Source organism: Oncorhynchus clarkii, chromosome 3, assembly GCF_045791955.1.
Source record: "Oncorhynchus clarkii lewisi isolate Uvic-CL-2024 chromosome 3, UVic_Ocla_1.0, whole genome shotgun sequence".
Classification (NCBI taxonomy): domain Eukaryota; kingdom Metazoa; phylum Chordata; class Actinopteri; order Salmoniformes; family Salmonidae; genus Oncorhynchus; species Oncorhynchus clarkii.
In genome coordinates, this window is record NC_092149.1 from 32,820,857 (window position 1) to 32,848,220 (window position 27,364).

The window sequence follows — 27,364 nt, forward strand, 5'->3', positions numbered from 1 at the left end:
GTTTTTCACACTCAACAATTTCCTGTGTGTATCAAGAATGGTTCACCACCCAAAGGATATCCAGCCAACTTGACACAACTGTGGGAAGCATTGGAGTCAACATGGGCCAGCATCCCTGTGGAACGCTTTTGACACCTTGTAGAGTCCATGCCCTGACGAAAGGTGTTCCTAATGTTTTGTGTATGTTCTAGACACATTTCATTGGAACGTTGCAAGATATTTAGGTGTCCAGTTGTCTGTGGTGAGGACAATATTCCATCAAAGTCCCACCAATAATACACAGAACATAAGACGTTCTAGACAAGTTAAATGAGAACGTTGCAGGAACATTTATGTGCCCTCCAAAAAAAAAAGTATTACACATCACTTATTGATGGCGAGCCAATCAAGGCCCTGATTGGTGAACCACTGACCCATTCATAGCTCTTGTTGGCAATGTTAGAGATACTCACTCACACCAGTGCTTTTAACATTTAGTATTTTCAACTGACACATTTAACACACATGATTGTATTGTGCATGTTCATTTATACAGTAATTATTATTCAACATGTCCTAACCTGGGATTTGAACTCACAACCTTAGTTCACAGTACTTCGATCTTCCCGATGCGCCACCATGTCCGCGTCAGGTGTCAGTTAATCTGATTATTCTCTCATCCTTGAATTTATTGACTTATTTCAGCGATTTAAAGGCTTTCTGTATAGCTGTCTAATATTGGTGGGGCATATTAACCTACTCACATATTAATGGCCTGTTCTAATGATAGCCCTGAATCACTATGATCAATGAAATGTTTTCTTGAGTGTACTTTTAACAGAGCTGAGATTTACTTCAAAGTGTATTCACCAAACCGGCTGTTTCAGATCTACACAAGTGCCTAGGGAGGGGGATTAGGGTTTAGTCTGGCCAGGGCCTCTGGCCCAATAAGCACATGCCCTAAAGATATTGAAACGTTGATGGAATACTCTCCTAACCCTCAAACTGGACACGTTAATGTTCTTGCAATGTCCCATAAAACACGTCTAGAACAGTAATGTTGTATAATCTGATCAATTCTGTTTGACATTAAGGGAATGTTCTCCTAACCTTAACACCAAAACATGCGAAAACGTTTCTCACAAGGTTTTAGCTAACATAGATAGGGGAACATTCTAACTAACTGAAAACTGGACAACTGGACATTACCTGTAACATTACAAAAATGTTCTCTCTCCCCATAATTGTTAGCTGGGTCAAAGCTCTCTCTGGGCTTTGGGGGTGGTTAAAAGCATAACTCTTGGTTTTCTAGGTTCACGGTTGTGAATTAGCCACAGTTTTGTTCTGGTTTAGTTTTAACGTCAAGGAGGATTTCTAGTACAGGTTGTGGGTGTGTTCGTACATGGCCACCAAACTATAAAGGACACAAGTGTTCCTATTTTGATGAATGTCTTACAATGACTAAAGTTTGTCAAAGTTCTGGTTTATCAAAATCCTGGGGGGGGGGGGGGATCATTCATTTTACATCTCCCCCAAAGTTCCCCAGTTCTTCAATATCAACCAGGACTCTGCATACTAGATGCACAACAGCTTGCAATTACAATAATGAGAAGAAAAGCGGCAAACTGCCACAGGAAATTGCTTTATTGGACTTTTATAAGTAACTCTGTAATAAAACTGTCCAATCCATCAAAAGCATCTGCAATTGCCAAGATCTCCCGCTTCTGTTCTGCCCAGGAATATTCAAATATCCTCGGCTCGCCCTTGGGCTTGCGCTATATAATCGCTGATCTCCTTTTAAAGACTGGGTTTTATTCAAATGTACATTTTAAAAAGGACTTAAAGATATGGGAGTCAAGTTAATGGAGCAGAAATGAGAAATAATAGTGAGAAACATTTTGATTAATCACTGTGTGTATGTCTGTCTTTCTGCCTACTTCTCTTTCCATCTACCTCTGTGTCTCTTTCTGCCTGCCTGTCTCGCTCTCTGTTCGTACTTCCTTCTGTCCATCAGTCCATTGCAGGTAAAAACAGCTGGCAGCTGGCCAGCATAGACATTACAGTGGGTTCTCCCAGGTTCCCCATGTTTAACCTACAGAAGGGGAAGTCCTACTGCTTCCGGGTGCGCTCCGTCAACAAGTTTGGCGTGAGCGAACCGTCAGAGCCGAGCCCGCCAATCTCACTGGGACAACCCCAAGGTGAGGGAGAGGGATAAACGTATTATTTCTTTAATGTTATACTAGTTCCATTGATATGGATTTGTGTTCTCTTATAAATAAAAAAAACCCAGTTCTAGGGTTATTCTACAGGGACAGTGGTTCTTCAGTTAACCATTTCCATCCAGGTTGGTTCTTCCTTCTGTACCTTCTCTATGGAAGATTTTTTTTTTTAAACAGTTCTACCTTGAACCATAAAGGGTTCTCCTACAGGGATGGCTTCAGATAGAATGTTTTTATTTTCCTAAGAGTGTGCCATTCAGCTGAGCTCACTGTGTTATCCTGTTAGCTGCTCCTGCTCCAGCCACCTCCGTCTTGGCCATCCGAGACACAGATTCTGCTGTCCTGCTTCAGTGGCAGGAGCCCAAGGAGAAAGAGGGCATTCTGGGATACTACCTGTACTACAGCGAGGCTGGGAAGCAAGAGTGGAGGACGGTCAACAACAAACCAACCACCAACACCAAGTACAGTACTGAACTCACGGTGCCATTTAAATGAACTGAGCTCTTTTTTGAAAGCTGTTTATTTTGTGCATTGGATAAATGTTGTAGTTCTTCTTGCCACTAATTCTACAACAGAACATGATTGGACAGTTTCCAGGACACAGATTAAGCCTAGTCCTGCTCCATTGACATTTCCAGTTAAATTGCTTTTTAGTCCATGGAACCATCCCAATGTAGAAAGAAATGCTTAGGCATTAGGGCTATATGAATAGTTGAATTTGACATTGCAACACCTAGGCCTAAATGTATTGTTTTTTCCTCTCAGGTTTACAGTCCATGGTCTGAAGTCGAAGAAGGAGTATGTGTTCAGAGTGAAGTCTGTGGGGCGAGCTGGGAACAGTATCTACTCCAACGAGTCTCCCCCTATCCTGGTGAAAGCAGCACTCAGTGAGTACCAGACAAAAAACTGCTGACTGGCCCACAATGTTGGACATGCTCCTGGGATATAGTCATTAGGGCAAACTGAAATAATGAAACAAATATAGAACTAGTTCAGATAGTCGCTCCCTTTGTTTTCAACGAATCACAGAATAGTAATTAACTAGGAAGTCAGGGCACCACGGACAAATTTTGTTTTTAGAATGTCAATTTCACGAAGAAATCATATCTTATCGATTACAGTCTTCAATGAATGAATGTATGACCTTATCAGTCATATTCTGAATGTCGCAAACCCTTGGATATCTGCACGAACTCTAGCATAGATCATGAATCAGCGATATCCAAATTGGCTTAATTATTTATTTACTAACTTAATCACAGAATTACATAAACACACACACACAATAGGTCATACATTTTTTACTGACATGATAGAAAAGTCCCTAGTGGGCTAAGCCGATATGGCAGCTTGGTAGACAAAGGAAAGGGGTGGGAACAGTTCAAGAGTGGGAAGCTCTGAGATGATTCACTGTTATACAGTTGATAACTACACTCATAGAAATTGCTAATACTTTGAACATGAACAACCACTCATTCAAAATTAAATTGCACATTTCATATTTACATATTTGCCTTTGCTGTCCCCCTCTGCGATCGCTGGTCCATCTGCTGGATAGTCAGTTGACAGAAAGCCTCTGGTTTGTCCACCAGAGATCAATGGCTGTTGTAGGTTGTTACAATGGATACTTCAGAGTACCATTTGGAAATGTTCTCAGATCGGATGTGTTTACCAGACTAAAGTATTTAAACAGCTGCAGCTTGAATAATTGTTCTTTAGTTTGTAGATTTCTTAGCCATTTCAACATGGGAATGATCTCCATGCTCTCTGGTCTTGTCCTTTGGTAGAGTTGCCAACCATTTCAACATGAAGCGACAGTTTCCATGGTTTCTGGTCTTGTCCTGGAGTTGTAGTTTAAACCACTTCACACACCCTCAATACTCCATGGCAGCGAAGGGAGTTTCTCCTAGGAATTTATGACCGTTGTAAAACCTGTGGTGGGCTTCATCAATCTATTCCTGATCTCGATTCACCATTAGTTCATAACAGCCTCATGAACCCATTACATGATGACAGGTATTAAATCTAATGGGTAGGCTCCTGATTTATTTTGGTTTGTCCACGAACACAGTGAAATACATAGACTTGTGATGAGGCAGGAACCTGATCAATAACTGCTGACCCCTCTCACTGCTGTCTCACTCTATAATAGCATGTCTGATAATAATAACATGCACTCTGCAGGCTGCTACATTGTAATGACTGCTCATTTTAGCTGCACCTCACAGTGATGCCAGATTCCAAATCTGGACTCGGATCAGTTGATGTTATGGCTGAAATCCAGGACATTGTGTCTGGAACCCTGTGTGGCCTTACATTAACTGACCTGATACATGGAAGTGGCCAGAATAGAATAGAATACAGAAGAATAGAAGCTGATTAGCTATTTATTCAAAACACTATCCATCTAAACTATCTAAATGCAATACTTTTTTTGTTGGTCTCTGGGCAGGCTGAGGAAAAGTATAGCATGCCCAAACTTTATTTTCAAATACATCTCCCCTTCCCAGTCGCCCCATCCCCTTCCTCTGCCATCGCCCTGCTGCTCTGCACTGGCTCGGAGATGATTCTCACCTGGAGAGCCCCTGCTAACAATGGAGGAGACCCTGTACGAGGCTACTACCTGGACCAGAAGGACAAAGAGCTGGATGCCTGGAGAAAGGTCAACACCAAGCCTGCCAAGGAGAGGCAGCACAAGGTGAGGAAGGATCTGGTGCCAGTACCCAGGTGTCAGTGCTGTTAGAATGTTGGGTCACATTTGACATGACAAAGGCCCTCCACCAGAGTAACGTTAAGTAAGGGATAAACGCTGATGCTCTGCATATTATCTTGTAAATAACTGACAGAGAAAACAATACAGAAGCAAATATTTACTGGTAGAAATGACATGTTTTCATTGATATTTTAATTTTTGATAAGTAAAATCATTATTTTCATCCTCCCACCAAACCTGGTCATTAGTTCTATCGGTTAGGTAGCCAACATAGCAGGCGGAACAAACTTCTGAGCAGAGTTCCCACATCCGGTTTTCAGAACATCTGCTTGTTGGCAACTCCACTAAGGCTAGGTTGCCAAAGACATGACCCAGTTGTCCATTCTTTGCGAGTTTGCCTGGCATTGAAGAGTAGCTTTGTCCTTAAGGAGACAATGTTCTTTACAGTAGAGGAGATCGCATTGCATATCAAACACTAGGCTAGAAGCTACTGTGGCTAAATAGTTTGTTGCTAGCACATCTGCCAATGTGACAAACAAATTCAACAATACCAGTTGCTAAAAACAGCTGGTCAAACTACAAACACGTGGGAGGATTTGAAATCATAGCTTCAACTGCGTCATGAAGAACAGGAGAAATTCATGTCCATCACTCACCACGTTAGGTCATCAGATGCTGCAAAATAAATTCTATGCAAAAGCTAATTCATGCTATCTAGCGAGCTAAGTTTTCCCTCGCTGGACCTGCGTTTACACTGTATCCTATTTCGGTTTGCATGGTTGTTGTTTTGGCTCTCTGTAACTTTGTAGCAACTATGGCCCGCATGGTGCAGTGGTTTAAAAATGGGAAAAAGGCGCCTATTGTTGGAACTACTTCAGAGGTGTCCTATATCTTTTCCAACTGTCCTGTATATCTACATGTAATGCCCACTTTTGTAACGGCTCTCGTTGGTGGTAGGAAGAGTGGACCAAAGCGCAGCGTGGAAAGTGTTCATGATTATTTTAGTTCAAAACCACTCAAACAAAAACGAAAGCGCACAGTTCTGTCAGGCAGAAACACTAAACAGAAAACAAGATCCCACAAAACCCAAAAGGAAAATGACACCTTATATGTGATCCCCAATCAGAGACAACGATAGACAGCTGCCTCTGATTGGGAACCACATGCGGCCAAAAGCAAAGAAATAGAAAACCTAGACTTTCCCACCCAAGTCACACCCTGACCTAACCAAACATAGAGAATAAAAAGGATCTCTAAGGTCAGGGTGTGACAAGTCTAGAATGCCTTCCTAGCTAATTATTCAACAATGCCGTGGTATAACTAAAATATAATAACCAACAGGGGCACAACTTGCATTTTTGTCTCCTCTGGAATACACCCCATTAGAACTTTGTATCTACGTAGAAAACAGAATTAGCGGTGGTCAGAGAGCTGAACATAAGGCTCTGGTGGAGGGACACTGGAGGAGAAAAACACATTCCCTCTACTACCTTAGCTGTGTTACTAGGCAACGAGTGGTGGTGCCAATGGAGACTAATGGAAATTGTCACCTGTCTCTTTTTGCAATGGAAATGACAGGTGTCCTGTAATTTTATGGAGTGCAAAAGAGTTATATTTAAGCAAAAAGGCCCGGGATGGGATGTGGTATATGGCCAATATACCACGGCTAAGGGCTGTTCTTAGGAACAACACAAAGCAGAGTGCCTGGTCAAAGCCCTTAGCCGTGGTATATTGGCCATATACCACAACCCCCCGAGGTGCCTTATTGCTAATATAAACTGGTTACCAACGTAATTAGAGCAGGAAAAACAAATGTTTTGTCATACCCGTGGTATACGGTCTGATATTCCACGGCTGTCAACCAATCAATATTCAGGGTTCAAACCACCCAGTTTATAATGTTGTTTTTAGACTCAACAGAACAAAGCAATTCAAAGTCTGCCATACTGCAAAATAGTTTAGAAGTTTGGAGCAAACCGTGCTTTTCCACTAACCAGGGTCTTGTTCAGGAGGCAGAAGAAAGCAGACCGAAACAGGGATGCAATGTCCAACGCTTGTTTTGGTTTTCTATTGCAAAACATAATGCGGTGTGCCCTAATGTCCAAGTTATTTAACATATAAAGCCATTGATCTGCTTTCAGGCATTAATGAAAACAGTGGCCACATGCAGTGCCCTCTGTTGGGCGACTCCAGCCCCTGCCACTGCCCAGTCTCTTCCAGTAATAGTTCCTCCCATCTCTGAGTTCGCTTTTTGCTCTTATTTTTACAAGCTGCTCACTTGCCGCCTTCATGTAAATGAGATAAATTAGAATATTGATCCAACGGAGGCGTCATGCTCGGGACACTTTGGTCTTCCTGCTTGTGTAAGCCAATGTAAATGACTTTACCCCCTGAATCCTTTCCTTCCACCACCACTGGTTTAGCAGTCAGGCAGACATGCCACCTATCCAGCCTCCTTAGAAGAATGTCTGAGATGTGAATCCTTAGGATTTTTAGTTATCTCGCTTAGTTTGGAATTCCACCTCAATTTCGACCGCAGTGTCTTTACTTCCACTGATTCAGAATCAGGTGAACTGATGCCATCTGGTGGCGATAAGTTGAATCGACAGACACTTTGGGACGAACGCCCCTTATCCCCTACCCCCGCTATACTTCACTGCAGAGCTCCAAGCAGCACTGTCTAGGTATTGATTTGATGAAGAGGCTTTTGTTGTACCTAATTAGGGCTAGCCTAGTGACCAATCTATAAAAAAGGAGGCATAGTCTTTCGATGGTGTGATTCCTATCACACTTAAATAAGCCCCTCAGGTTTGTCTATTGATAGCCATTGTCCCATGGCTCAGTCCCCCTAAAGCAGAATAACTTCATAGGCGATAAGGACTTTAAAGGCTAAGTGGCTGTGAATAAAGTGGTTGGGATCAATGATCTGAATCCCCTTCCTAAAGCCATGCAAACGACACTGGCAGAATTTAATCTTTGCTTTACAGTATGTGGCTCAGTTAGGATTAGCCGAGTTGTTCTCAACCTTACAAGTGTACACTACCGGTCAAAAGTTTTAGAACACCTACTCATTCAAGTTTTTTTTTTTTCACTATTTTCTACACTGTAGAATAATAGTGAGGACATCAAAACTATGAAATAACACACATGGAATCATGTAGTAACTAAAACAGTGTTAAACAAATAAAATAAATGTTATATTTGAGATTCTTCAAATAGCCACCCATTGCCTTGATGACAGCTTTGCACAAACTTGGCATTCTCTCAACCAGCTTCATGAGGTAGTCACCTGGAATGCATTTCAATTAACAGGTGTGCCTTCTTAAAAGTTCATTTGTGGAATTTCTTTCCTTCTTAATGCGTTTGAGCCAATCAGTTGTGTTGTGACAAGGTAGGGGGGTATACAGAATATAGCCCTATTTGGTAAAAGACCAAGTCCATATTATGGCAAGAACAGCTCAAATAAGCAAAGAGAAAACGACAGTCCATCATTACTTTAAGACATGAAGGTCAGTCAATATAGAAAATGTCAAGAACTTTGAGTGTTTCTTCAAGTGCAGTTGCAAAAACCACCAAGCGCTATCATGAAACTGTCTCTCATGAGGACTGCCATAGGAAATGAAGACCCAGAGTTACCTCTGCTGCAGAGGATAAGTTAATTAGAGTTACCAGCCTCAGAAATTGCAGGCCAAATAAATGCTTCACAGAGTTCAAGTAACAGACACATCTCAACATCAGCTGTTCAGAGGAGACTGTGTGAACCAGGCCTTCATAGTCAAATTGCTGCAAAGAAACCACTACTAATGGACACCAATAAGAAGAAGAGACTTGCTTGGGCCAAGAAACACGAGCAATGGACATTAGACCGCTGGAAATTTGTCCCTAGGTCTGGAGTCCAAATTAGAGATTTTTGGTTCCAACCGCTGCGTCTTTGTGAGACGCGGAGTGGGTGAAGGATGATCTCCACATGGGTATTTCCCACCGTAAAGCATGGAGGAGGAGGTGTTATAGTATGGGGGGGGCTTTTCTGGTGACCCTGTCTGTGATTTATTTACAATTCAAGGCACATTAAACCAGCATGGCTACCACAGCATTCTGTAGTGATACGCCATCCCATCTGGTTTGTGCTTAGTAGGACTATCATTTGTTTTTCAACAGGACAATGACCTAACACACCTCCAGGTTGTGTAAGGGTTTTTTTTTTACCAAGAAGGAGAGTGATGGAGTGCTGTATCAGATGACCTGGCCTCCACAATCCCCTGACCTCAACCAAATTGAGATGGTTTGGGTTGAATTGGACCGCAGAGGGAAGGAAAAGCAGCCAACAAGTGCTCAACATAAGTGGGAACTCCTTCAACACTATTGGAAAAGCATTCCAGGTGAAGCTGGTTGAGAGAATGCCAAGAGTGTGCAAAGCTATCATCAAGGCAACAGGTGGCTACTTTGTTTAATACTTTTTTGGTTACTACATGATTCCATATGTGTTATTTCATAGTGTTGATGTCTTCACTATTATTCTACAATGTAGAAAATAGTACAAATAAATAAAAACCCTTGAATGAGTAGGCGTTCTAAAACGTTTGACCGGTAGTGCACATCAAATCAATGGAGTTGAGTAGAGACGAGAGTGTGCGGACTGCGGAATGTAAATACGGAAACCCTTACCGTGTACCTATGTTTGTCCTCTGCACCTCCGTGCCTTTCTTAATTTGCTGGAATCCATCATTTTTTAACAAAACGTTAATCAAATGCAACCACGGACTGTTTCCTCATCTCGACTGACAGCGTCTCGATGTAGTTGGAGGTACACTCCTTCGACAGTCGTCGCAACCCAACTCCACCGTCATGTCCATATGTGTGGAGTTGAGAAACCAAGCTAAATTAGGACGTGAGAACACAACCTCAGATTTAAGATGAATCTCTGCAAATATGCCCAAGGTAATCCAGATACTGTGTTGCATTATCTTTAAAAGGAACCTTTTTTTGTTTTGTCCACAGTTTGTCCATGCAAGAGCTGACGTACTGAAACTCAAAGCTAGCTGACCCTTGTTTTCTCAATGACCAGAGTATTGTTCAGTAGGCACCAAGCAGAAAACTTGACCAATAAGAAATGCTCATTTCTGTTGCAAAAATGTTTTGAAATGTTTTTCCTGGGTGTGTCCGAATGAACACAACCCTGGTTGTAATTTGTGCAGTAACTGTATTCATTTTATGGTGTCTTGTTTACAGGTCTGTAATCTGGATGGGGGGCATTACTATCAGTTCCGTGTTTTTGCTGCCAACGTGGTTGGTGTTGGTAAACCCTCTGAGCCCAGTGAGGCTTTCCTGTGTGAGGAGTGGACCATGCCTGAGCCAGGTGAGAATGATGCAATCATCATGAAAACACACACATTCACTTACGCATGCACATACACACGGATGCACACACATGGTCGCTGTACACACACACACACACACACTTTTACTCTCTAAAACACACACACATTCACACGTTTGCTCTCTAAAACACACTCTCTCTCTCTCTTTCTGTCTCTCTCTACTCACTCTGCCATTCGGTAATGGAGCAGTTCAGTGCACAGCCGTGGCCAGCTGTGTTTCTCATATAACGCTGCCTGTTGTGATATTCATATTGGAAATGGAGAGAGCCACACACCATTTATCCCACACAGCCCATTAATCCAGCTGAATCCAGCCGGCTCTCCCCGCGTCGTAAATAATTTAAATGCGACTGAAAAATCGTTAAGCAAATGAACTACCGTGCACTGGCACTAAGAACGAAGGGGTAGATTAAGCAAAATCACTTGACTTGTTTTTTAAACGTTATTATTATTGTTTGTTCATTTCTTTATGATGGCCTGTTCTGTCACGGACAACTTGGCTTTTTATGGGTGATTATAGAACACCGGGAAAAAGATAAATATCAATATTCGCCTTGTTTTATCCTGGTTTTAAATCATTTCAAATACTTTATCTCTGCTTGAATAAGCATGCATATAGCAATGTAACCAATAGAAAATTCCAAAAAGTGCAGACCCTGCCCACCTAGCACACCAGTCAGGATGAACCAAACACTGATTTCAAATAGTATTTGCACCCAGGTCTGGTTGGTATTTTTCTAACACAGTAGACACTTATCAATCCATGTACTGTATAGAATGAAAGACTGTATGGCTTGATCCATATTTCTCTCTTTGTGTTATGCTAACTATGCTAACCCCACTCATCCCCCCCAGGCTGCCCGTATGACCTGGAATTCAGGGAGGTGAGGCATAACTCTCTGGTCCTCCTATGGGCAGTGCCTCTCTACGAAGGACAGCAAGGACCAATCACTGGGTACCTGGTGGAGCTGAGCGAGGGCGACCAATCACAGAGCTGGACTGCTGTGAATGACAAGCCAATTGCAGATACCTTTTTGAAGGTTGGTGAGATATACTTGGTTTATTGTAATAAGGATATAGATACATTGAAATAGAGTTAATATGTTTTTGTTTTTGATAAAATGATAAAATGTATCAAATATTTCATTTTGGTGTGATTGTGTTCCCAGGTGTCAGGTCTCCAGGCAGGTCGGACCTATCGTCTCAGAGTGTGTGCCTTCAACAAGGCTGGAATGGGCATCCCTTCTCTGCCCTCTGAGCTTATCAGAGCCCAGACTCAACCAGGTGAGTCATTTTAGGGTTTTAGTTAGCCTGGTTCAAGGTCTGTTTGTGTTTGACATAACAATGACCATAGGAGTTGGCCAAAGAGCATGTCTGGGACCAGGCTTGATTTTAGCAATACCAGGTCCCTGATTAACAATATCACCGGAATTACTTTTGATTCATGTTCTTTCTCCATCAGGCACCACAGACATAGAGATTGGTGTGGACAATGATGGCTTCATCTTCCTGGCCTTTGAGGCCACTGAAATTACGGAGAAGAGCACGTTTGTCTGGCGCAAGAACTACAAAGAGGCTATTGAAGCTGGGAGAGCCAGGGTACTGTGGGAGAACAATAGGTACTGCAATGTTGTGTGTGTGTGTGTGGTGTGTGTGTGTGTGTGTGTCTTTTACAGAGAAATAAAAAAGTGACCTGTAGAGTTGAGAGAGGGCATGTAACCCATGAAAGACTTGTTTAATGTTAAGAGGTCACCAAAGGGTCAGACTCAGTGGAGATTCTTCCTCACCTCACACTACAATGCTAAATGTACTCCCTTTTCACTGAGCACTATGGTCCCATTCAGGCCTACTGAGTCCCCTGGTCTGTCCTTTAAGCCTACTGTCCTTCTGTCCGTCCCCAGGTCCATCCTAACCTTCACAAACGCCACTAAAGAGGACCTGGGCCTGTACACAGCAGAGATGAGTGACAACCCAGACATCTCTTCCAGTTTCACCTTTACCGCGGAAGGTACTTTATACTCCAAGCTAAAGAAGACCTGCGCAAAAGATAGCTGTTCCCTGTAATTCTCCCTCTCTCTCTTTTCCCATAGATCTGGACAGACTGACTGAGCTCGGCTGGCACATCTGCCACCCATGTAAGACTTAGTCTCTGTAATAATACAAGTCTCTATCGAGCTAAAACAGTCGATAGTACTCCTTTTCAAATAGAAACAGGCATAATATATTGTTCAACATCCCAATTTCAACACGCTATTCCCTCAGATGTTTTCTTGGGTAAGCCCTATTTTTCAATTCCTGCCATTGTTGTTGAGCACCCTTCCGAGATGATTTTGTTTGCGGAAGCTTGGAGGCACACCTGAACCCGTAACCTATTCCCTCTTCATTGTTCTCTCCCCCTACAGTGATAGCCCTGCGCTCCAAGTGGCAGGTGGAGGTGTCAGAGAAAGGGAATGTGCGTCTCTGGATGCAGACTGAGAGCCTGAGCAACGCTGCAGAGCTCCGCCTCATTCTCAACGACAGAGAGATCTCCAGTACTGCAGTAAGGAGCTCTTTAAAAACACAGGCTATGTGTTCTAATCTCAGAACCCAGAACTACATCTTGTGCCTACTGGTCTGTCGGTAGAGTGCGTATGTCTCAAATGAATACTAAAACTAGCTTGCGTGTCAGAATGTCCCTGCTTTAATCGATGGTGCAGTGTTGTATGAATAGGAAGGCGATGACAAGTTGGTTAAAACAGAAATAGACCGAACCAGGCAAGTTATAGCATGTCTACTGGTGGTGTGCATAAAGCATAAGCTACTGCATTTTGCATACACACATTTATTTCTGAATATATGCAGATGGTTATTTGTTCCCGGATGCATTTTCATTTCTAGTGAAAATCTCCATAAATCAACGAAATCTAGATGTGCCACAAAATAGCTAAATGTTTGATAGTTCCCCATTCAAGTTTGCATTAGTAAGAGGTATTGACTGTATAGAAAGAGAAAGTAATCACACAAACAATCACAATAAAACATGTTTACCCTCACCATCATACTTGCAATTTCATTTAAACACAAATCACCTTCATAAAGATTTTCACCAGAATGTGCGTAGCAACATCATAGCAATGTTGATTTGTTATGAAATTTACCTAAAAAATAAATAACCACAGGTTGGAAGACTACTGTCGGCAGAGGTTGTTGCAACAGATGTGGATTTTCCATGGGGTGAAACTAATATTACACAACTTGCATGTTTTTGGACTCCGTGTCTGCTATTCGGTATGGAATAGCATGATTGCATCCATGCACGTGTGTTCACGTGAACGTCAACACTGCTAAGGGTTTATTACTAAATGACTACAGATGAGGATTTTGTGAATAAACCAAACCCCATTTCCCCCATTTTAGCCCCTTGCCTTGATTAGCTCAAATCAACATGCAAGTCACACTTGTAGAAGTTATTGTAGAAACGTGGTTTCTGTGAGGTGCGCGTGTCTGCGTGCACATGTATGTACATACGTGCACATTCATGTGCTTGTGTGTGTCCTCTCTCTTCTCTCTCCCTAGGCCCACAAGATTAACTTTGACAAGGCCAGTGGGCTGATAGAGATCCTGTTTGACCAGCTGTCTAAGGAGGACGAGGGCTCCTACACAGCTCAGCTCTGCGACGGCCGTGCCAAGAACCAGTTCACCCTGGTGCTCGTGGACGAGAGTGAGTCCATCTGGTCACCCAAACTCATTACCAGGATGTTCATACTACCGAACCGAGCTGAGCTAAACCAAGCTGTGATGAGCTGGCCTGTTTTCGCATCCACCATAGTTGCTGGAAGTGCTGAGTTTGCTTCAGATCGGCACAATAGTGTGAAAAGGGCAGCTTACTATTTCTGTGAACTCTAAAGATCAGTAAATGTTTGGCATGGCCTGATATATAGATTTGTTCCAATCGATTTGGTTATTGCAGTCAATGTTACTGTCTTATTGTTGGTAGTTACTACATATCCTCGGTGTGCCAGTAGGGAAGTGACCCTGTGGTTGTGTCTTTGACAGAGTTCCGTCAGACACTGGCTCAGTCCATAGCCAACAGAATGGACTACAAGAGAAAGTCAGGTGAGTGTTCCCCCATTGGCCCCTAGTTCACCCCTGACCTCTGGGCTGGATCCAGTGCTTAATTCTGTAAATCGGGAGGTCCTGGAACACATAGTGAATGCAGGAGGGGTGGGGGGGTATCCGGGGGGCTCTGAGGTACCGGAACACAATGAGAAAAAAAGTGTCAAACACAAAGTGTCAGCACAGCAGACAGAGTAAACAGTCAAGTAGCCTACTGTCTACGGTGGTGAAACGGACAGCACTCTCCAAAGCATTTTAGACGTCACTGCAGTAGGCCCACATACCTGAGTATAGCTGCGGGGCCTACACAAGTCTGAATTTCTTATAGCCTCATCTTCCAGACGTCAATGTACAGCAACATTTTTAGACTACACTGCAGAACACATTGTGCACACATGCTCAGCTGTGGGGCTGACACCACCAGCATTTCATATCATTTTCAACACATCAAATGTAGCAGTTGAACAAATATCACAATATTGGAATATAACTTCAAATAAGATAAATCAGTGTACGCTACAGCAGAACACACATATGACAATATATAGGCCTTCCTGTGTGATAATATGAAGCACCTATTCAGATTACCTTCACAGTACTGAACAAGTATGTAAAGGGAAAAAAATGTCCTACCTTAGTTTTCAGAACCTTCCACAATGACTCTCCCCATGTCATGTCCATTGAACCCCATAGAGTCCATTTCTTGCTCAAAGCCATGAGCGGGCCTGTGGCTTGGACAATTAGCTTCCTTCTAAGGATTTTCTGAAGACTCTGGCTGTAGTGTCTATTACTTCATTTTGAGTGTTAAATATTTATATTTTTTATTTAACTTTGATTTAACTAGGCAAGTCAGTTAAGAACAAATTCTTATTTACAATGATGTCCTAACCCGGACGACGCTGGGCCAATTGTGCATCGCCCTATGGGGACTCCCAATCACGGCCGGGTGTGGACCAGGGTCTGTAGTGAGACCTCTAGCACTGAGATGGAGTGCCTTAGACCGCTGCGCCACTCGGGAGCCCTAAAAACTATTACCTGGGTATCCTCTGTAGCCCTGTCTATAAGGCTAGTGGAGGTGCCGGTGGTGATGCTGAACTGGCGGGATTAGCAGCGCTGCTAGCTAAGGCATTGGCATCAGGAACCGTTTTCCCCTCACTCCTCTCCTCCGGCAACGATAGTTCTCTGGCTCGTTCTGGGTTCGATTCACCATCTTGAAAAAATGACGTCAAACTCGATTGCCTTTTCTTTTCCATTTTTTTATTTGGCCTCCCACGATTCAAATTCAGTAGGGAGACGACCAGCCTAGGCTATGTAACGTGATTACATAGGGACCTGTTCACCAGCTGACCACCACTACCAAGACCTGTGTCAAGATCAGTTACTTACCCCACAGGGCCCCTCCCCATTTCTCTACGTACAAATAAGAGAGCAGGTCTGGAATCAGTGTGGCAGGATAAGATGATTACACAGAAGGATCACCACGCTTTTACATGATGGTGTTTTTGGGGGGGGGGGGGGGGGGGGAGAAATAACGAGAAGGCAACTTGATTTAACACTGATCGTTTTTATTAGAATGTCTACAGTGCGAACAGCGAAACAATTAATAAATCATGCCGCGAGAGGTACCGGATCCGGGAAAATAGGTGGCGGAACTAACAAAGTCAAATCTGAGAGGTGCCGGATCCGGCTGACCAAAGTCCATGTAGGATGTGTTTTTATTTACTGCCAACAGTGGATAAAGATCCGATTTCTGCGTAAAATGCTCCTGTCAAATAGGCAGCTATAACTTCAGAACATAATATATAATGCTGACACACCAGAATATGGCGAGCTTCATTGATTGACTGCCAGCAAAGACAGCCGCTGTATCTCCGGTCCAGTGGACGCAGTTAATCATTCGCTCTGTTTTTCAAGGACCCTATTTCCTGGAGTTTTTGTCATGGACCGTGACAGAGGACTGTGAGTTTATAATCAAATGCAAGGTAATTTAGAAATATCCAATATGTTGTTATCTTTGTTATGAAATAATCACATGGATTCTGGATTCTGATATGCGTGTGCGTTGTTACGAATGTATTCCGTGCACAGTGTTACTGTATCATTAGAATCCTCTGTCTTTCTGGGTCCAGGTGACCAACGTAAGCAAGGATACGACTCTGAAGTGGTTCAAGGACGCCGTGGAGACTCCAGCTGTGTATGACCAGCAGACTGGAGTCAGCACCATGACTGTGCAACAGGTACACATACCACATCCAGTCCTCATAGGGCTGGTTTCCTGAACCCAGATTCAAATTAATCCTGGACTAAAACACACTTTCAATGGAGATTCTCTTTTGTGAATGTTTTTAATCCAGGACTAGGCTGAATCTGGTTCCAGGGAACTAGCCCATAATGTCACATGTCACTTTGATCAACCCCACTATTTAGTGCACAACTGGATATTTGACCTGGTGACCTTCCGGCTACAGATCCGCCCCTCTAACTATTAAGCTCCTAACCACCTCATTTTTGCAGTATAGTAATGTACACTACAGTTCAAAAGGTTTGGGGTCACTTAGAAATGTCCTTGTTTTTGAAAGAAAATCACGTTTTTTTCTCTATTAAAATAACATCAAATTGATCAGAAATACAGTGTGGACATTGTTAATGTTGTAAATGACTATTGTAGCTGTAAACGGCTGACGTAATGGAATATCTACATAGGTGTACAGAGGCCCATTATCAGCAACCATCACTTCTGTGTTCCCAATGCCACGTTGTGTTAGCTAATCTAAGTTTATCATTAAGGCTAATTGATCATTAGAAAACCCTTTTGCAATTATGTTAGCACAGCTGAAAACTGATGTTCTGATTAAAGAAGCAATACAACTGGCCTTCTTTAGACTAGTTGAGTATCTGGAGCATCAGCATTTGTGGGTTTCAATTAGAGGCTCAAAATGGCCAGAAGCAAAGAACTTCTTCTGAAACTCGTCAGTGTCAGAGTCGTGTGTGTAGGTGGCAGGGAAGTCAGGCGCAGGAGAGTCAAACAGAGTGTAAATGGAGGCTTTTAATAAATGCCCACTTAACATGCTCCAAACACTAATATGTACATACATAAATAAACATGTGTACGAGCACCTATACAACCAATAAAACAACACTGACATAAAACAATCTCTGACAAAGACATGAAGGGAAACAGAGGGTTAAATACACAACAGGTAATGAATGGGATTTGAAACCAGGTGTGTGGGAAGACGAGACAAAACCAATGGAAAATGAAAAATGGATCAATGATGGCTAGAAGAGCGGTGACGTCGACCGCCGAGCACGGCCCGAACAAGGAGAGGCAACGACTTTGGCAGAAGTTGTGACAGTCAGTCTATTCTTGTTCTGAGAAATGAAAGCTATTCCATGCGAGAAATTGCCAAGAAACTGAAGATCTCATACAACGCTGTACGAGATCTACAATGCCTAATTTTGCACGCCCAATTTTTCAGTTTTTGATTTGTTAAAAAAGTTTGAAATATCCAATAAATGTCGTTCCACTTCATGATTGTGTCCCACTTGTTGTTGATTCTTCACAAAAAAATACAGTTTTATATCTTTATGTTTGAAGCCTGAAATGTGGCAAAAGGTCGCAAAGTTCAAGGGGGCCGAATACTTTCGCAAGGCACTGTACCTCAATCAGCCGGACTAACCGGTGCCTGTATGTAGCCTCGCTACTGTTATAGTCTCTCTACTGTATGTAGCCTCGCTACTGTTATTTTTCACTGTCTTTTTACTGTTGTTTTTATTTCTTTACTTATCTACTGTTCACCTAATACCTTTTTTGTACTGTTGGTTAGAGCCTGAGAGTAAGAATTTCACTGTATTCGCCGCACGTGACAAATAAACTTTGATTTGATTTGACTACTCCCTTCACAGAACAGCACAAACTGGCTAGGAGAGGAGAAAGAGGAGTGGGAGGCCCCAGTGCACAACTGAGCAAGAGGACAAGTACATTAGTGTCTAGTTTGAGAAACAGACGCCTCACAAGTCCTCAACTGGCAGGTCCATTAAATAGTACCCGCAAACACCAGTCTCAACGTCAACAGTGAAGAGGCGACTCTGGGATGCTGGCAGTCTAGGCAGAGTTTCTCTGTCCAGTGTCTGTGTTCTTTTACCCATCTTAATCTTTTATTTTAATCGGCCAGTCTGAGATATGGCTTTTTCTTTGCAACTCTGCCCAGCATCCCGGAGTCGCCACTTCACTGTTGACGTTGAGACAAGTGTTTTGCAGGTATTATTTCATGCTCAGTCCCCTCCTGTACTCCCTGCTCACTCATGACTGCACGGCCAGGCACAACTCCAACACCATCATTAAGTTTGCCGATGACACAACAGTGGTAGGCCTGATCACAGACAACGACGAGACAGCCTATTGGGAGGAGGTTAGAGACCTGGCCGTGTGTGGTGCCAGGACAACAACCACTCCCTCAACGTGATCAAGACAAAGGAGATGATTGTGGACTACAGGAAAAGGAGGACCGAGCACACCCCCATTCTCATCGACGGGCCTGTAGTGGAGCAGGTTGAGAGTGGTGTCCACATCACCAACAAACTAACATGGTCCAAACACACCAAGACAGTCGTGAAGAGGGCACAACAAAACCTATTCCCCCTCAAGAGACTGAAAAGATTTGGCATGGGTCCTCCGATCCTCAAAAGGTTCTACAACTGCACCATCGAGAGCATCCTGACAGGTTGCATCAATGCCTGGTATGGCAACTGCTCAGCCTCCGACCACAAGGCACTACAGAGGGTAGTGCGTACGGCCCAGTACATCACTGGGGCCACGCTTCCTGCCATCCAGGAGCTATATATCAGAGGAAGGCCCTAAAAATTGTCAGACTCCAGCCCCCCTAGTCATAGACTGTTCTCTCTGCTACCGCACGACAAGCGGTACCGGAGCGCCAAGTCTAGGTCCAAGAGGCTTCTAAACAGCTTCTACCCCCAATCCATAAGACTCCGGAACATCTAATCAAATGGCTACCCAGACTATTTGCGTCCCCCCCCTCCCCTTTTACGCAGCTGCTGCTCTCTGTTATTATCTATGCATAGTCACTTTAATAACTCTACCTACATTACCTCAATTACCTCGACTAACTGGTTCCCCCACACATTGTCTCTGTACCAGTACCCCCTGTATATTGTCTCGCTATTGTTATTTTACTGCTGCTCTTTAACTACTTGTTATTTTTATTTCGTATTCTTATTTGTATTTTTCTAACTGCTTTGTTGGTTAGGGGTTTGTAAGTAAGCATTTCACTGTAAGGTCTACACCTGTTGTATTCGGCGCATGTGACTAATACAATTGGATTTGATCAGTGATCATCACACACACACAGAGTGTGTCAGAGTGTCTCTACAGTATGAGTGTTTATAGATCATTGCATGATTACCCACCGGGCACACACTGGTTGAATCAACATTGCTTCCACGTCATTTCAATGAAATTACGGTGAACCAATGTGGAATGGACATTGAATTGACGTCTGTGCCCAGTGGGTAGGATTGTCTGTGTACAGAAAGTAAAATGTGTTTTGGGTATTCTCAAACCCTGTGTGTATGTGCGTGCTGACGTGCCTGTGTGTGTGTGTCATAATGATTGACTGTTTTCTCTCTGGTGAATCTCAGGTGACTAAGAAGGAGGCAGGCCACTACAAAGCCGTGGCGTCTGATGGTAGAGGACAGGATGTCAGCACACTGGAGTTACTAGATGAAGGTGAGACGTCATGGCACTGTCATTGACAACCACAGACATGGGCCCATGTTTGTAAAGCAATCAGTTTGGCTTCGTAGATCCTAATGAATATGATGACTTGGACTGGGGGGGACCTGATCCTAGATCAGGAAGCTTTGTGAATACGGGCCCCAGTCTAGCCAAAATATCAGGGAAATGTTAGTCTCTCAAGTTGCATTGTTATGAGGCAATTTCAAAGTGCATTATTGTTATGTCTCATGATTATTCTGAAGATGCAGAAACTGAGACTGCACATAGTGTAATATTATGCATAGAGGTTAATGAACATTATAAACTGGGTGTTTGGAGCTCTGAATGTGGATTGGCTGAAAGCCGTAGAATACCAGACCATTTATCACGGGTATGACAAAAGATTACTTCTTACTGTTGGTAACCAGTTTATAATAGCAATAAGGGACCTTGGGTGTTTGTGGTATATGGCCAATATACCACTGCTAATGGCTGTATCCAAGCATTCATAGAATGTCCTATATGGACTTTGGTCAGCCGGATGGGAGACACTTTTGTTGACTCTTGTTGGCCCCGGCAGGAACACTGTAGACCAATCACAGCGCTTAGAGACCCAGCCCAGAGGTCAGAGGTGAACCAGGGGCCAATAGGGGAACACTCATGCGTTGCATCATTGATAAGAACAGCCCTTAGCTGTGGTATATTTGCCATGTACCACACCTCCACAGACCTTATCGCTTAAATAGAGCCCAACGTCTGGAGACATAATTATTCTGTCTTTATTTACAGAGTATGACAAGCTCCTACAACTCCTGAGCAAACAGTGTGGTAAGTTCAGCATGGATTTCCTAATACTATTACGGCAACATTTCAGTACCGAAACAGGAGTGACTTCTCAAGCATTCTTATGAACAATTTTTGGATGGGAACAACGAAGTCATTAAATGATGAAGGATCGGCCCCCTTTTTTCAATTTTCACCTAAAATGACATACCCAAATCTAACTGCCTGGAACTCAGGCCCTAAAGCAAGGATATGCATTTTCTTGGTACCATTTGAAAGGAAACACTTAGAATTTTGTGGAAATGTGAAAGGAATGTAGGAGAATATAACACATTAGATCTGGTAAAAGATAATAAAGAAAAAAACAACCGTTATTTAGTATTTTTTGTACCGTCTTTCAAATGCAATAAAAAGGCCATACTGGGCCTGCCCTGTCAACTGTCAATATCCCAACAATGACATTCTGTCACAGAGTATCATCTCTCTGAATTTGACTTTTTCCTCTCTCTGTGGCACAGCGCTGTCTGCAGGCCCAGTGAGGATTCAATGCACTGCTATGGGCTTCAAGCTCTACTGCTCTCTCAAGTACTATATCAGCTACATGAAGACCAGCTGGCACTTCAAGTGAGTTCCCTGGTCTGGCCTCTGTACTCTGCCCTGCCACACGGGCTGTGCTCCAGGCCTACTGTATCCACTTTGTCTACATTATACAGTCAGCCTATGCTATACAGAGTAGGGTGAAGTTGCCCCTAGGCGCTGAGCTTGGGTCAGTTTAGCATTTTCCCCACTAATTGTTAAGATTGGGATTGGGGGAGGGGAAGTTGATCCTAAATCTGTGTCTATGGGAAACATCATACAGGGAACAGGGACTGGACTTTTATCGCCATCTGCTGGCAGCTTTTATGGTTAGCACCAACCACCAACCCTGGTTCTACAGAGTTACGGAGCAGGCAGGCTTTTGTTCTAATCCAGCATTAACACACCTGATTCAAATAATAGACTAATCATTAAGACTTTGATTAGTTGAATCAGCTGTGTTGGTGCCTGTCTGGAGCAAGAGCCTGCACATCCTGTACCTCTCCATTACGAGAGCTGGTGACAACCCAACATGGAAAAAAACACATGAATTTCACCTGAACACAGGTGGAGTGTTCCAAAAACACATGTGATCTTATGTGAAGTTAATGTGACAACATGTAACTCGACATGTGATAACACGAAACTACACATGTGAAATCGTGATTTTTCACGTGATTTTTTCTGTAAGGGCACTGCTGTAGCGACATGGTTTGTTGTCTAATTTTAACTCAAGAGTTGCTTTAGCATTTTGTGTTTTTCTTCACATCGCCCCACAGCTTCCTTAGTGAGACAGTCTGAGCCCTTAATCCCAAATCCATCTCATCTCACCACTTTGAAAAAGACCAAACATAGTAACGGCTTTTACAAACAAACTTAGAACTGAACAAGTAAAGCCCTCAGACATAAATAGTCATGGCCTTGAATGGAAGTATCTTTTGTTGGATTTTTAGAAAAGCAATATTATATTCTATTGAATTTTATTACCATATTCTATTTCATTGTGTACCAGGGAGAGTAGGATTGACCAGTTGGAGAGGTGTAAGCCTGGCAGCAGTATGCAGAAGCTGTGGGTCGAGGTCTTTGCGCCCACGGAGAACGATAAGGGGAAGTACACTCTGGAGATGTTTGATGGTCAAGAAAAGCACACCCGCTCACTAGACCTATCTGGACAAGGTTAGTCTGACCAGTCTGATTCACTCAAAAAGCACTATCGTCTCAAAGCAGTTAAGCGAAATAGGCTTCATTACAGGGGGTTTTACTGCTTCAGATTCATGTCAATGTCTTCAGAGCTAGAATGTAAACCTCCGAATTGGACTATTATTACTCAATTATAATTCAATGTGTCTGCAATCTTGATCTACATTCACATCTTCCGAGACAGGCAGTTAATGAATATTACACTCTCCCTAAATACTTTTACAGTAATCTATATTGAATTATCTCTCTCTTTCTCTCTTCAAAAGCCTTTGCTGATGCTCTGTTGGAATACCAGAGGTTGAAGTAAGTGCAGTACCATATTGATGGTGCGTGCCCAGCATGGCTTGCAGTGGTAAACACTAACACAAACAATTGCAGGTACTATTTGCTATCACTGTTCTCACATGGACAAACAGAAAACGGTTCTATATTCAATATTGATGAGTTGACATATAGTATGGCAATGGATATGAAACCATTTGCAAATGTATTTACCAGTTTTACCCTTGCTTTGTGCTACAAAGGCAAGTGGCGGTTGCTGAGAAAAGTGAGTGGCCTACTCTTTCATTGTTTTTTAATAATTGCATTTTCTGTACACTGGAATGATTGAATGAGCTTCCTGTGGATGATTAAAAGGGAGTCAATGTCCTTCTCATTTGCTTTAGATCGGGCCAGGGTGACCAAGGGGTTACCAGATGTGGTGGCTATCATGGAGAATAAGGTAGGCTAACTTTGGGAAATAATACTGTCCTATTACGTGGTTACCATGTTCACCAGTACTTCATTATCCTTTTACGTCCAATTTGTGTGATTGTACTGTTAGACCAACGAGTAGAAGTGCTGATCTAGGATTAGTTTAGCCTTTTAGATCATAATGAATACAATTAAATGGACAAGGTGGACTGATCTTAGATCAGCATCTTCTCCAATACGTTTTTTTTTTTTAAATAACCTTACCTGCCCATGTCAACAGTGATAAGTGATATTTGGTCATTTTTCCTATTTACATTGACTGTTGTGAATCATGTCATCTTTATTTCCCTCTCTCCTCCTCAGTCTCTGTGTCTGACCTGCTTCACTGATGGTGACCCTGCCCCAGAGATGTTCTGGCTGAGGAACGACAAAGGCATCGTCTCGGGGGGCCAGTTCAACATCGCCAACGAGAATAAGTGCAGCACTCTGACTGTAAACAACGTGACTAGCGAGGACACGGGCAACTACAGCATCTTTGTGCGCAACCAGTACGGCACTCAGACGGTCAACGTGACCGTGAGCGTGTACAAGCACGGCGAGAAGCCTCCGCCCGATGCAGTGGAGATGTAAGGAAGGAAGGAGTGTTGGTTTTGTTGCCCTAAGAGAGGATTCCAACTGGGCATAGACGTCAATTCAATGTCTTTTCCACGCTGGTTCCACATGATATGGAAACCACGTTGATTCGACCAGTGTGTGCCCAGTGGGTTGTGTTTGTATGGTGGTTCAGCCAGTTAGTTTTCATGGGGTTAAATTAGAGTTACTGAGGAGTGAAATACAAGAAGCAGTTCATTTCTGGCATTGGGATGTAGCAATGACTAAGAAGTTACATGTGCAAGAGGGAATGCGGTCAATTTGTGGCCCCGTCAAAACTGCAACAGCCTGTATTCTTGTGTCATCATACTACCAATAAATATCCCAAGAGTGTCAGCTACAATTTTATGATGTCGCCCCTTTCTTTCTGGAGCAATTAAACAATAGGACCTGTGAGCAGGGACGAGAAAGCTCGGAAGTAGGATTCATTGGCCAAGGCGAGCACGTTAAATGTTCATTCCATGTCTTGACAGCAGCAGACTTGATCCGAATTCCAATTATCTCCCATGTTGTACTTCACTAGACGTGTCATGTTAGTCATGCACATGGAGCAGATTACAGAGGTGCAACGACACGTGAAGTGCGTTTTTCCACATCAATCTAATTCCTGCTTTGACCTCCGTGTAATGAGGCAACAATCTCGCTCATTCAGAGTCTGCACCTGCAGCTTAAGTAGGTCTATTAGCCTGTTAGCTCTCCACATACAGTATTTGTCATATCATGCGTCTCTGCAATCGCTTGTGTGCTGCTAATAAAGTCATTTGATCTTGGTGGCTTGACACGGTTTCATTCACCCCAACATGCTTCTGATGTTGTTATTGTTTGCACTGTTTGAGACGTCTGCCAGAGGGATTCGTCATTCAATGATTATTAGAAACATCTCGTACAAGTGTGGGCAATTATTATGCGAGCAAAGAGTAGTTACAACATGTCTTCTGAACTGATAGAAGAGATTTTGTCCAAGGTGTCATTCACCTATCGCCTGGTTAAACAGTGGAGTAGATTGTTTTTTTAGGAAGATTCCACAGGACATCAGACCTGGGTTCGAAAACTATTCAAACAGTTTCAGAGTTTGCTTTAGCCTGCCCGGAGTGCCATATGGTCTGGTTTGCACTTTTGCAATGTTTTTAGCGGTTCCATTGTACTAGGCACGCTCGATAAAGCCCAGCTAAAGTATTCAAAATGATTTCATACAGCAATTTAACCCAGGTCTGCATTTAGGACAGTATTGCAAGAAGGGCTCCCCCGAAACAAACTTGAGATCTGTGTGTCAGAAGTTTCAGAATCTATTGGGATGAGTAAAACCCATGCATATGTCATGTTATGACTATATTTTATGGCTATACGATAGCACAGCTCGGACATAACGTACTCTTCCCCATCCCAAGACAACTGGAAGTTGGGGTCATGCCAGACAGAGATGTAAGTGAACTCTGGGTTGTTCAAACAATGAGGAACATTACTTCAGAGGCTGTGTTACTGATTAGACACAGAGGCACAGAGCGGAGCCCCTTCTACCTGCTGATATAAGTAGCTGTGGGGGACACAGTGCCGTTTCTACATTTGTGTTGAGCTTCGCACAGCTGTCTCAGGCTCCTATTGCCCATTTTGGTGAAGGAGGAGAAACCGGACCGGTACAGACACAGACGACATGGCCTTCAGTGGAACGTGGCAGGTGTATGCTCAGGAGAACTACGAGGAGTTCCTCAGGGCCATCTGTGAGTTTCCTAAAGATTCAGTACATTGCACCTATAGGGTTGTTTAGGGCTGAATCTGAAATGTATGTGCTTGATTCCTCGTGTCCTCTTTCTCAAAACTCATTGGAGGCTAGAAGATTAATGGTACCTCCCCTCTGACCTTCTCATCTAATGAGTTTTGAAAAGGAGAGAGGATGTAAGGAATCAAGGAAATACAAGAGATTTGACTATAGATTCCCAACTATGACCCAAAATGAAAAGGTAGGGTTTGCCTCCATGGGTCCAATCCTAAGCTAATGAGTCAACCTCCTGCCCATCCATCAGCACTCCCAGAAGACGTTATCAAGCTGGCCAAAGACATCAAGCCCGTGACTGAGATCCAGCAGAACGGCAATGACTTCGTTATCACCTCCAAAACTCCTGGCAAGTCCATCACTAACTCCTTCACCATCGGCAAAGAGGCTGACATCACCACCATGGATGGCAAGAAGCTCAAGGTAGGCAATCCCAATTTACCTGTCTGTGGTGAATCTATACATATAAAAGTATTGATTGATTCACTGACATATTGTTAAATCGACAGGTTTCATCTTTGAATTGAAGTCCAGCAATGCTTGGTAGTTTAAAAGTTCTGTCTTATGGATGTTCTGTCTTATGAGGGAGGGGGGGTCACTTGTTATTGCTACACATTACTGATCGCCTCTCTCTTCTCTGGCCCCTACAGTGCACGGTCAGACTGGCGGGAGGGAAGCTGATGTGCAACACAGACAAATTCACACACATCCAGGAGCTCAAAGGCGGAGAGATGGTTGAGGTAATTTGACCTAATGTTGGTAACACTGAAGAATAACACACTACACATCTGTCAGCACAGTGTGTCAAATATCAGCATATACAGTTGTGACATATGGGGCACAGGTCAAACAAGCTGGCTATTTCTTCCTTAGGTGGTTTTATTTGTATAATAGTGACCTGACCACAGTAACTAAACACTTTTCACTACCTCCCCCATTTCAGACGCTGACAGTGGGCTCTACGTCACTCATCAGGAGGAGCAAAAAGTTGTAAACCTGGAATGGTAGCAGGCAGGGGGGCAGTCCTTGGCTATTTAAATAAACTTGCTTGACGTAAAACGTGTGGTTTATTACGTGTGCTGTGAACATGCTGCTGTGCATCATCTAATACACAGTAAACACTGATTGGATAACAGAAAAGTATTCAATCTACACTACCGGTCAAAAGTCTTAGACCAACTACTCATTGAAGGGTTTTTCTTGCTTTTCACAATTTTCTACATTGTAGAATAATAGTGAAGACATCAAAACTATGAAAATACACATATAGAATCACGTAGTAACCAAAAAAGTGTTAAACAAATACAAATCTATTTTATATTTGAGATTCTTCAAATAGCCACCCTTTGCGATATTACTGCACGGGTTGGAACTAGAAGCACAAGCATTTCGCTACATTCGCAGTAACATCTGCTAACCATGTGTATGAGACCAATACAATGTTATTGTATTTTATTTGCCTTGATGACAGCTTTGCACACTCTTGGCATTCTCTCAACCAGCTTCGACTGGATTGCTTTTCCAACAGTCTTGAAGGAGTTCCCGCATATGCTGAGCACTTGTTGGCTGCTT

General features: G+C 43.0%; 2 protein-coding genes across 2 annotated transcripts in view; both read left to right on the forward strand.

Annotated features, from left to right (window-relative positions):
• Positions 1 to 24,364, forward strand: part of LOC139393481 (myomesin-3-like) — an 80,498-nt gene extending 56,134 nt beyond the window's left edge. Inside the window, exons 15-37 of the mRNA XM_071141984.1 lie at positions 1,994 to 2,177; positions 2,485 to 2,659; positions 2,964 to 3,085; positions 4,709 to 4,896; positions 10,141 to 10,267; positions 11,145 to 11,329; positions 11,459 to 11,573; positions 11,752 to 11,908; positions 12,191 to 12,297; positions 12,380 to 12,424; positions 12,692 to 12,828; positions 13,845 to 13,989; positions 14,325 to 14,384; positions 16,299 to 16,366; positions 16,514 to 16,621; positions 20,043 to 20,130; positions 20,908 to 20,946; positions 21,420 to 21,525; positions 22,490 to 22,653; positions 22,944 to 22,980; positions 23,202 to 23,224; positions 23,343 to 23,398; positions 23,734 to 24,364. Coding sequence (XP_070998085.1) covers positions 1,994 to 2,177; positions 2,485 to 2,659; positions 2,964 to 3,085; positions 4,709 to 4,896; positions 10,141 to 10,267; positions 11,145 to 11,329; positions 11,459 to 11,573; positions 11,752 to 11,908; positions 12,191 to 12,297; positions 12,380 to 12,424; positions 12,692 to 12,828; positions 13,845 to 13,989; positions 14,325 to 14,384; positions 16,299 to 16,366; positions 16,514 to 16,621; positions 20,043 to 20,130; positions 20,908 to 20,946; positions 21,420 to 21,525; positions 22,490 to 22,653; positions 22,944 to 22,980; positions 23,202 to 23,224; positions 23,343 to 23,398; positions 23,734 to 24,000 — 2,703 coding nt within the window. The 3' untranslated portion in view covers positions 24,001 to 24,364. The remainder of the gene's footprint in view (positions 1 to 1,993; positions 2,178 to 2,484; positions 2,660 to 2,963; positions 3,086 to 4,708; positions 4,897 to 10,140; positions 10,268 to 11,144; positions 11,330 to 11,458; positions 11,574 to 11,751; positions 11,909 to 12,190; positions 12,298 to 12,379; positions 12,425 to 12,691; positions 12,829 to 13,844; positions 13,990 to 14,324; positions 14,385 to 16,298; positions 16,367 to 16,513; positions 16,622 to 20,042; positions 20,131 to 20,907; positions 20,947 to 21,419; positions 21,526 to 22,489; positions 22,654 to 22,943; positions 22,981 to 23,201; positions 23,225 to 23,342; positions 23,399 to 23,733) is intronic.
• A 1,139-nt stretch (positions 24,365 to 25,503) lies between these two features.
• On the forward strand, positions 25,504 to 26,851 carry LOC139393497 (fatty acid-binding protein 10-A, liver basic). The gene is made up of 4 exons (XM_071141986.1): positions 25,504 to 25,739; positions 26,043 to 26,215; positions 26,443 to 26,532; positions 26,736 to 26,851. Exons 1-4 carry the CDS (start codon positions 25,673 to 25,675, stop codon positions 26,784 to 26,786), a joined length of 381 nt encoding a protein of 126 aa, XP_070998087.1. The 5' UTR covers positions 25,504 to 25,672; the 3' UTR covers positions 26,787 to 26,851.
• The last annotated feature ends 513 nt before the right edge of the window (positions 26,852 to 27,364 follow it).